The sequence below is a fragment of the Leopardus geoffroyi genome, chromosome A2 (genome assembly GCF_018350155.1).
Source record: "Leopardus geoffroyi isolate Oge1 chromosome A2, O.geoffroyi_Oge1_pat1.0, whole genome shotgun sequence".
NCBI classification, from domain to species: domain Eukaryota; kingdom Metazoa; phylum Chordata; class Mammalia; order Carnivora; family Felidae; genus Leopardus; species Leopardus geoffroyi.
In genome coordinates this window covers 97,599,192-97,609,936 of record NC_059331.1, presented here as the reverse complement: position 1 = coordinate 97,609,936, position 10,745 = coordinate 97,599,192, and the positions used below count along the sequence as shown (strand labels likewise).

Sequence of the window (10,745 nt, the reverse complement as noted above, 5' to 3'; positions counted from 1 at the left end):
GTAATTTCCGCCTACATCTGATTAATTATAATTTCTGTAAATCCCATGATGTTAAGGACTTTGTCTAATTCACCACTATATCCCTTGGGCCTAAACCAATACCTGGCACATAGAGCTCCAAATATTTTTGGTTTTTAATAAATAAATGCATACATTTTTATATATGCCAACGTGAATTATTTTTCATGACTGCTAGTTTTACAAAGATCTTTCCTTCCATTTTAAGTGTAATTTTTGCACAATTACTTTAAGGTCAATTTCTGAAATTTATAAACCACCTGTTTTAATCCCCCTTTCCTATTTTCCTGTCCAATGAAGTTAGGTACTCTTTAATGTCAGGTTTAAAAAGGAGGTCATCACTTAATGTATGTGTGAACTCAAAGGAAAAGGAAGAAATGACATTAATGAGTCTCTCCATTCTCCTAGTGCCGGTGGATAGTTTTTTATGGTCTGTGGATTCATCTCCTCAGACTGAATGTAGCCCAGATGTAAAAGGTGCTGATGATGCCCTGGTCTTCCCTGGTCAGGACAGGCTGATACACAGAGCAGGGTATCAGGGTTCATTCTAACAGGAGATATCCCACAGCACTTTCCTTCCATGACCATCCCTCTCCTCCCTATTAAATGAGAAATACCTTCTGATTAGTCCCTGCTCTCCTAGACTGTTACAAGTAGGGGCTTATTTTTCATTGATTATCATCCTTATGAGACTCATTTATAATGAATATAACAGACTATAATAACTATTATTATTAATATTTTTGTCTTATCAGGATAAGCTGAATAGATCAAAATATACTATTAGATCATGTTAACTATACAAACTTATTTCTGATTCATAGGACATTAATACCAAAATACACTTACTCACCAAATCCTAAACATAGTAAGTATAAAACTTGCTTCCATTTGTTATTTTTAAATTAATTTTACTTTTTAAAGTAGATAACACATTTACAGGGTACAAAAATCAAAACTTTATAAAATTACTATTGGTTTCCTGTATAACCTTAAAATGTTCCTTCAAACAAATAAAAGCAGATAAAAATGGGTACATGAAAAGATGCTCAACATCACTAACCATCAAGGAAATACAAATGAAAACTATAACGAGATATCACCTTGTACCTGTGAAAACGGCTTTCATCAGAAAGACAAGAAATAACAAGTGCTGGTGAGGATGTGGAGTAGGGAACACTTGTGCACTGTTGGTGGGAATGCAAATTGGTGCAGCCACTACGAAAAACAATAACTCAAAAAACTCAAAAAACTGAAACTAGAACTACCATATGATCCAACAATTCCACTGCGGAGTATTTATCTGAAGAAAATGAAAACACTAATTTGAAAAGACGTCTGTACCCCCATGCTCATTGAAGCATTATTTACAATAGCCAAGGTATGGAAACAATCTAAGTGTCCATTGATGGACAAATGGATAAAGATGTATTATAATTAGATGGAATATCTATACAAAATGGAATATTATTCAGCTATAACAAAAGAAGGAAATCTTGCCATTGCAACAACATGGATGGACCTTGAGGGCATTATGCTAAGTGAAGTCAGTCAGACAGAGAAAGACAAATACTATATATAATCTTACTTTTTTATGGACTAAAAACAACAACAACAACACCCAAGCTTATAGATACAGAGGTAGTTGTAAGAGGCGGGGGCTGGGGTCATTGAAATGGGTGAAGGTAGTCAAAAGGCACGCGAAATCACACTATAAAAATACAGGAAATCAAGGAAATGCAAATTTAGAAAATATCGAGACACCAGTTTGCATCCAACATGTAAAATAATCCATCTTAAAATATCATGTACTAGTGAGCTTGTAACGTAGATTCTGCCTAGAAATAGGAAAACCAATTTTGCTAATTTAATGAGTTCATAGAACCTGAGTCTCAATACACAAAGCATAGTCACTATTTAATCAGACACCAAATGATTAACACAACTATACACTTGGAAGAAATTGAACCCATGATTTAAATTCTACTTAACAAATTCCCACTCACTAAAGGTTACTTTTATAATAAACCCAAATATATAGTTGCTATATTTTTCATTTTCTTCCTAATGCAAGCTAATAAGTTTTTAGCAGTTGAACACTTGAAAATCAAGAGGATTTTATTATACTTCTACATGTTTGCTGAATTACTATGATGAAACAGTAAGAAAAAAAGAACAGAATTAGGTTTAGTAGAAACATCTATAAGATTGGAGATTTATTAAGGAAAAACCAAAAGTGGGCTAAGCTGTCATCTGGCTGAAAGTACATGAAAAGTCAAGGCTAGGACTTGGAGGTGTACATAAATGGATAGCCTTCTAATGCACAACCCTCAAGAAGTTACAGGATAAATGTGTTGATCTGGCCCTCCATGAAGGAAGCAGGCGATCTGATCTGACCAAGAACAAGAATAGATGCTTGTTTCCTCATGCAACACAAGAAAACCCCATGACTTGAGAGAAATGAATGGCTCATTAAAGTCAGACTTCCTAAGCCCCAAACCATTAAAATCTCAGGCCACTTTAAATGTGAAATGACATTCCAGTACTAATTGTTCTTTGGCTGTTGGAAAAATTATGCCTTTACTCTTCTTAAATCTCATCTTGGAGTAGATCATGCTTTGGGCTAAAATTATCCCTGGGTTCTCAGTAATCCCAAATGGCGTCAACACTTGGAAAACAGAAGGAAACTGAAGGAAATAGTCCCTGCTCTTGGTTTGCTGTAACCTGCTCTTTGAAAAGCCTGGAGCATCCTGTTCCCTCTCAGAGAGGGAAAGAAAAGTAATTTTAGAGCGAGGAGGTTGCTATGCTTTAGGAAGCTGCTAGAGGTCACAGATGCCTCTCTGGTTTGATAAGGTATGGGTCTAGGCAAGAGAAAAAACCTAGGCAAGGAGAAACCTGGGCTTCTGGTGTCACATTTAAAATTGCAAGGCAAGGTAATAACTAAGCCCGTTTGAATGGAACTAACCTGTAAGGGTTGTGCTGGTCTTTCTTTTGGCTGAAACCTTGAGCAATTTCCATTCAACAGAATGGGGGTGGGGGGAAATGCTCAAAGAAGAAAGGTCCCTTTCTTTGAGGTCAGTGCTACGGGTGCCTTCATAAAGTACTTGAGTGGGTCATGTACCTTGGTGCATTGCACCTAGGGGTTAAAACTATAGCAGCTACCATCCTTCCATGAAATGTTAAGCCATGGACCAGAGAAGGTTATTTGCAACACCTATCACTGACAAAGGCTGAATGGTCAAACTATGTGAAGAATGCCTACAGATTGATGAGAAGTCAAAGCTAATTTTAGAAAGGGAAAAAGACTACCTGGTCCCTTTGGAGGAGAAGAAAAGGCGGTATATGGTTGGCCTGGGCTTGCTGGAAAAGGCTGGTTAGAGTAGGTGCAGAGCCAAGTGTCCATGCCAATGCCACAGAGCTGGAGTGTCTCCATACCCAGGACCTGCAGATCTTGTGGGAGATGCAGCTCCCCGAGAAGGGACATACCAGTACTGACCTTCTGGGTATTTCTCCAGCACCCCAAACCTGGCCCTTTCCCAAGGCCACTATTGCAGCAACACTTTGAACAAGATCTGCCTGATGATAAACCTGGGAAGCACTAAAGTGGCTCCTGACTCAGAGACTCCAGCTCCTGTCAATGGTAGGAATTCTACTCACTCCGTTCCCTAAGAGTTACAATTAGGTAAAAAACATCCCAGAAGTCAGAATTCAGCACTGTAAACCAACCGAGATTTGAAGTAGAGAGAGCTGGATTGGAGACCTGATCAAATCATCTAAACTTTTGATACATGTCCCAAGCACGTGACAGGTTAAGGGGAAAAACATAAAAGTAAATGCAAAAAACAAACACAAAAACAAAACAAAGAAAACTAAAACACTTTTTAAATCACCAACAGGCATTTTCCAGAGATAAAAACTTTATTTAAGGCATCAAGCAATACACTGAAAAGAGGTGAGTCACGCACAAGTAATGTCCTTATTTCCATAATTGTATGTTTGATACTCTCTGCCCTCTTGAAAAGGGTGTGTAGTTAGCAAAGATGAGAAACAGTTTTTATACATAATCATATCAATAGAAGTGTTTAAGAAAGTCTTTAAATTTTGTTTTTCTTTCTTTGAAAAGAATTTTGGTTTTATTTCAGAAAACCAAAACAAGCTAGTTCTTATACTCAGGATGAAATTTCTCTCCAGTTATTTATGAAATAATACAGCTGCCTTTCTCTTTAAAAGGATTCTTGTCTTCTGGAATTCCTTTCACAAGAGGATCCTCTCCAGAACGTTCTTCAATATAGTTCTTTATTTCTTCGGAACATTTAGACACCTTAAGAAGAAAAAAAAAAAGAATGAATTAGGTCAAGATCATCTACACTTTAGTGAAATTAATTTAATTGAGTACAGCCAGCACTTTAAAAAATGAAATAATATGAAAATATTAGCACAAAGCATGTGTAATACATATGCTACATATGAATGACACAATCTAAAATACATTTCTCACTATGGTGAGGGCCAAAAAGTTTGAAAGTCACAGTATTAAACAGATCATCCCCAGCAATTTCTATCCATTGTGCCTCATATGACTTCCTGCCACTGCTAAAATACAATTATGGTGTATCCATAATATTTTAGGAACTGAAACATACCCCGTTTTCAATTTCCCATGCTAATGAACAGGTGCAGTAATAGATAATCCCCAAATGTTTTGGGCTGCATCCTGCCAAAATTCTCACTTATTATGGGCGTGTGCCATGTTCTGCAATTTTACAAAATGATGGAAACACTGGAGAAGGCCTGATGCTGGGAAGGTTGAGGTTGCCTATTCATACCATTTGTGTCTCTATTCAGAATCCCTTCCCACTGCTGGAGGGCAATGATCATAGCAACAGATTTATCTGAGGTTTATTAGGCTTATCTGAGACTCTTGTGTTTATGTAATTAGTTGAAACTTTTCCTACAAAGGAGAAAGGATTGAATACTTTCCTCAGAAACTCTATCCTTTAGAAACAGGTTGCATGAATAAGTTTAAAAAAGAAAAAGGAATAAAAAGGAAAGGAAAAGAAGGACTAGTGTCTTAGTGAAGGTCTGCATTATGAATAAGAAATTGGAAGTAAAAATTACAGAAGCTCTAGCAAATTCTAATATAGACTTCTTAACCCTAAGAAACTGTTCCCATTAAGTTTATAATCTAGATTAGCAATCTTCAAATTGTTTCAATGGTAATCACTAAAACACATTTGCATAATTATCCCCAAATGCATATAATTATAAATAATATGTAATTATTTACTTATAAATAAGCACAGATGCTACTGTGTTAATACATAATGCATAATTATAAAACATAAACTGGAAACTGTCAAATGATGAGGCTTAAATCTAACCAAAAGTAGAAATTGTAATATCTTACTCCCATACCCCAAAGATTCTTTGCACACAATGTAAAGACCACTGTTCTAAAAAATTAAAACCAGCTGATGTAGTTATATGACTTAAAATGTGGAGAAATAACCATCTATTCAAGTGCCACCCTCTCAGGTGACAATTGCTTTTATTTGTTGTTGACATTTATAGTGCATGCATTTTATGTGAATTGTCAGAAGTACAGATACAAGTATCCTTAACCTGGGGTCTGTCTCCCCAGAGCTATTTGTGGATATGATTAGAGTTCCCCCAAATCGTGTCTTTCTTACGGAGGCTTCTTCATTAAGTTTCCGAAGAGATCTGCAGCCTCTGAAAGTGAATAATTACTCCTCTGAGCATTTCCTTCCACGATCAAGAAGATAGGTTTGAACAATTTGCTGGAGCCAGAATTCAGCCTGTGAATTTTGTGTCCTTGGCCTGAGCAGAGCACACAGCTCAGACATGAACAATTTATTGACAGAATAATGAACTGGGCATCAGAACACATGTGTTTCAGTAAGTGCTCTATTATTATCTCCGAGGTCTTAAATAAGAAGGTGGTTAGCCTCCTTGGGATTCAGTTTTTTATCCTTAAAAGTGAAAGCACAGAAGGATCTCTAAGAACCATAATGTTTGTATAGCACTAATACTCTATAATTCAAAGTGTCTGATAACATATGTTTGAGTATTATTATTAGGATTTAGACACCTCTCCTTGTATCCCCTAAGGCTATCCCTCATGTTTTCTTCGCCCTCGGCATACACTTGGAGTTGGAAAACAGATCCAGCAGGGTGTGTCCTAAAGAGTGGAGGTGGGGAGCTGCCAGGGAGGAACAGGGTAATGAATGATACCTTTAATTTCCACACAGTCAGCTGCACCCAGGCTCCTGCCCGATTTCTAATTTGAAGCTTAAAATACCTAGAAGACATTTGTCTCTTTTTCTCCTGTAAGTTCTGCACACTCTGTTACTAGGATATTACAACTTTGTACAATGCTTTACTTCAGTATATGCAACTCTGTTTAATATGTAACCTCTACGAAGCAATGTGTGAAAAAAATCTAAGCGGCTAACACATACTGCACTGTGCCATCCACAAAATGGGTCCCTTAAAGTTTCAAGAAATTACCCTATTGTTTGGGTCTTATAACTTTGTTTTTTTCCTTTAAACACAGCAGTATTTTTAAAGCTACAAAAACTTTGAACAAGGATAGAAATAACTTTGCACTCCAAAATCTAGGAAGCATAGGGATTTGGAGGTGAAAGGTTAAATTTGAGAAAAGAAATGCACAAAGAGTAAAACTCAAAACACCTGCATCTTCCAATTATCACTCAAAATGTTCATCCTGAGTAACAGGGCTGTGTCATGAATAGATTTACTATAAGTAGAGCAGGAAAGCAAAGGAGCATATTTACCATACCTGCTTAATTTCCATTTTTTCCTTAATTTTTTCTAGTATTAAACAATAGAAAAATGAAATTAATTTATTTTTATTTTTATTTTTATTTTTTGCTGGGGAGAAAGGATTAGAGCATTTCCTTTAAAAAATATTTATCCTAAAACCTATTCCCGGACTACAGGTTGCCTGATTGAGGAAAAAAGGAAGAAATGCATGCTTATAATACCAGTAAGAAATTGAAGTAAAATTTACAAAATCTCCAACAAATTTCAGTGGAGACTTCTGAACACCGAGGCATATGTTCTCACCGAATTTGTAATCCACTTTAGTGGTCTCTAAGATTTTTAATCATGATCACTAAAAAGAATTTCAAATGCACATCAGTATATGTATTATTACTTACTTATATATAAGTGTAAAAATGCTGTATTCGTTCATTGTGCGTCCTTCTAAAACAAAGTGGAAAGTATAAAGGGATGAGAGTTACAAACAAATAAAAATAGGAATTGTAAGGTTTTGTTTCCAAGCCCCAGTAACTGTTCATTGCATACCTCTGGAGAGGCCTCCTGAAATTCAAAACTATGTAATTCAAATTACCTAAGTTGTGATGAATTAAATAGTGATAAAACAAAAACACCTTTAAATACCAGTGTTTCCCTTAATGAAAAAGATCAAGGAATGAAATAGCCATCTGCCTTCTTCCTATAATTTGAGTTTTTAAAACCAACTAACAGCGGGCAGAATTTTTTTGTCCATGGTCCCCCATTCTAGGCTCAGATGCTCTGACAGTTGGCTTTGAATTAACTCATGGGATCGTTGCGCTCTCCTTTCCCTCTTGTGATTTCCCCACATCAACTGGCAGTTGCCAGGTACAACCAAAGCCCCACTTCAAGAGACGCTGGGGGGCGGGGAGGGGTGAGAAACCAAAGAACAAAAAAGCTGTACTGTTTTACTGTAACAAACCAGGCAAAACCACCCTTGGTTCATTTCAGAGAAGGGAATAATATTCTGGGACAATTTACCTGTTGCCTCTGCAATTTCACTTCTTTGCGCAGTTGCTCAACTTCCATCTTCAGCTTTTCCTTTTCTGGCAAATCTTCGATGTGAAGGGCCGGCATTTTCAGCCCAGAGCTGGGCCCGAGGACTGCTCTGCAAGTGGAGTGGCTGGAAGTGCGGCGAACCAGGGCGCGTCCCCAAGTAACTGTGGTGCCCGCGCACCCCGCCCCCCGGCTCAGGACGGCACCGCCTCCCCGAGGTGGCCCCCAGAGCCCTGAGCGCTCAGCTGTCCCCGGGTCTTCTCCACGTGCTGGCCCTGCCCAGCGCCCTAGGATCTCTCTAGGGCTCCCACGACCCCGGGTGGCCGGGCCCTGCGAGCCCGGGGACGGTAGAGTTGGGAGGGAGCCTGAGAAGCTCCGTGCTGCGGGATCTCCGGGCAGGATGCTGGCCCTCTGCCGGTTCCCGAGTCGGCCACGCCCGCGCGGGACCGGCCAGGGCTGCCGCCCGAGGGTTGGGGCTGCACTAACCCACTTTCCTGGAGAAACAACTGTAAAGTTTTACTTTTTGTTCCTTTTTTGTTTTGTTTTGTTTTCCGTTTCCAAGTCACATCCGGTTTTGTTTGTGAAGCAAGAAAAGGAGGACACTACCCTGCAGGAAATAACGACCCTTCACCTCTCCAAGAGTTTCAAAAATATACAGCATGTTCCTTTTCCCCAGTTAATCTACATGTGTACTGTGGGAAATGTGAACGCTTAAGAAAAGGCCCAAGAGGAAAGTGAAACTGACCTGTAATCTCAGAAACACCCACCACGTCTGTTGATGGACCCAGTCGGTTGCGTGCCTGATACATATTTACATATTGGGGGATCAAGGAGTCATTGGGATGTGAATATTGTTTAAAACTTGCAGGACCGTTTTCTGGCAATCGTCTGCATCCTCCACAGCAGAGTTTTTGTGCTTTCTTTAGCGGAATGTTTTGTAATGATTTAGTGGACACACGGATGATACTAGAGAAGACAGAAGCAGCAGTCTTAAAGTTCTTACCAGAAAGTATTTCTCTACTCCCTATCAACCAAGGATTGGGTGACTGTTGACACCATGGGTCTTGAATTCCTGGCTCCAGCACCTTTCTGGACATAGGCAGCAGATTCACTAAGTATTGGTTTCTCCACTATCTGCAAAGCAGTATTCATCTTGCTGCCAGGAAAAGTGTCTGCTATGACAAATGCTTACCTGCAATGTAAGGTTTCCCTTGACTATAAACTAAAGCCTTCTTAATGATGGTCAACAGACTAGAAGAAAAATAAAGCATTAAGGGTAGGAAACCTTCCCAAGCAGTCAGATATTTCTCTTTTTGGAGATATTACCTCCTGCCTACAGAGCCAGATTCAAGAGTGGTGGCATGAACTGAGTTTTTCAGGGCACTTGACCTGAGACACCCATTGTCACTCCCTGTCTTGTGAGCAGAGGTTTTGTTTGCTCACAATTTCTATGTTCCACCCACTTATCTTCAATGAATATCTTGGAACAAGAAGGACAACAAGCTACTTGGTGATTACTCTGGGTCTAGTCCCAGCTCTGTCCCTGGCTAGCGCTGGAAAAGTCCTTTATTTATTTATTTTTTCTGGATTTTGGCTTTCTAATTTATACAATATATGATGGGGAAGGGGAGAGGTGGATTAGCCAAGGTATGTTTTGTTTCTAATTGTATGTATGTATCCACAACTGATAAATCACTTTCACAAAGCAAACTGTTTAGGAGTTTCTTTTTCTATATTTGAAATACCACACATTCCAGGATCTCCCAGGCTCAAAGAAGTCAAATCAGCTGCCAAAGTTTTCCCCTGTTAGTAAGCTGTGAGCCAAGACAAAAAACTAACATCTGTCTCCAAAAGCAATTTGTATTTTCTGATTCCCCATTGCTCAGATTTAAAACGTTGGTTAAAAATAACTTAAACAAGTTAGTGAAAGTAGTTAATGTGACCCAAATTAAATAAACTCAGCACCCAAATTAAATAAGTTGCTTAAGTAACTTAATGTATTTCTTTCTGGTCCAAATCATAAAAGCCGAATTATTTTAGCCTGGAAATTTTTTCTCTATGAAATCATCAACTTGCATGCAGTGATAAATATTTATAAAACCACAGTGGTTCTTTCACTTCTTCCACAGTATTATGAAACTTAAATTAGAGATGAAATACATATTATTATTTTTTTGTTTTTATTCTTATCAAATAATGCAGGGTCCTAATATCATATTAAGTTAATTGATTAAACTAAAATGAATTGAGAAATGCTGAAATCCATGACCACACAACATTTTGAAAACTGTCTTGTTTGGTTTTACATGGTAAGATGCTGGGAACACTTTTTAGAAGAGCATGTAGCCCCCATCCCTAGCATGGAATGCACCTCCCAGACAGCAACCATGGTAAGCAATTTCTTGTGTATTCTCACAGAAATGTTCTACCAGCAAAACCATTTGGATAAACAGATTTAAAAATCCATATCAGTTATATCCAAACGTAATGTTAGCTTTTTACTTATATTTTACATATAAGTAATAGAAGTTATGATTGTTTTTTTTTTTACAAAATAGTATGTGTACAAACCATTCTGCAATGAAAATAACAAGTATAACCAGAAAGTAACTTTTATTAGCCCATTATCTTCTGACAAATGTTTTAAAGAAAACTACTTAAGAAAATTAACCATGTGTTTATTTCCTATCTATCTATCTACCTACCTATATATCATCTATCAAACCTTTTTTTTTTTTTATTTTTTTTAACGTTTATTTATTTTTGAGACAGAGAGAGACAGAGCATGAACGGGGGAGGGGCAGAGTGAGAGGGAGACACAGAATCGGAAGCAGGCTCCAGGCTCTGAGCCATCAGCCCAGAGCCTGATGCGGGGCTCGAACTCACGGACC

At 38.1% G+C, this 10,745-nt stretch overlaps 1 protein-coding gene across 1 annotated transcript; it reads right to left on the bottom strand.

The window, feature by feature from the left end:
* Positions 1-3,917: 3,917 nt before the first annotated feature.
* On the bottom strand, positions 3,918-9,101 carry GNG11 (G protein subunit gamma 11). Its single transcript, XM_045494797.1, has 2 exons — positions 7,840-9,101; positions 3,918-4,339 (listed from the first exon to the last, which is right to left on the bottom strand). Exons 1-2 carry the CDS (start codon positions 7,933-7,935, stop codon positions 4,214-4,216), a joined length of 222 nt encoding a protein of 73 aa, XP_045350753.1. The 5' UTR covers positions 7,936-9,101; the 3' UTR covers positions 3,918-4,213.
* Between the last annotated feature and the right edge of the window lie 1,644 nt (positions 9,102-10,745).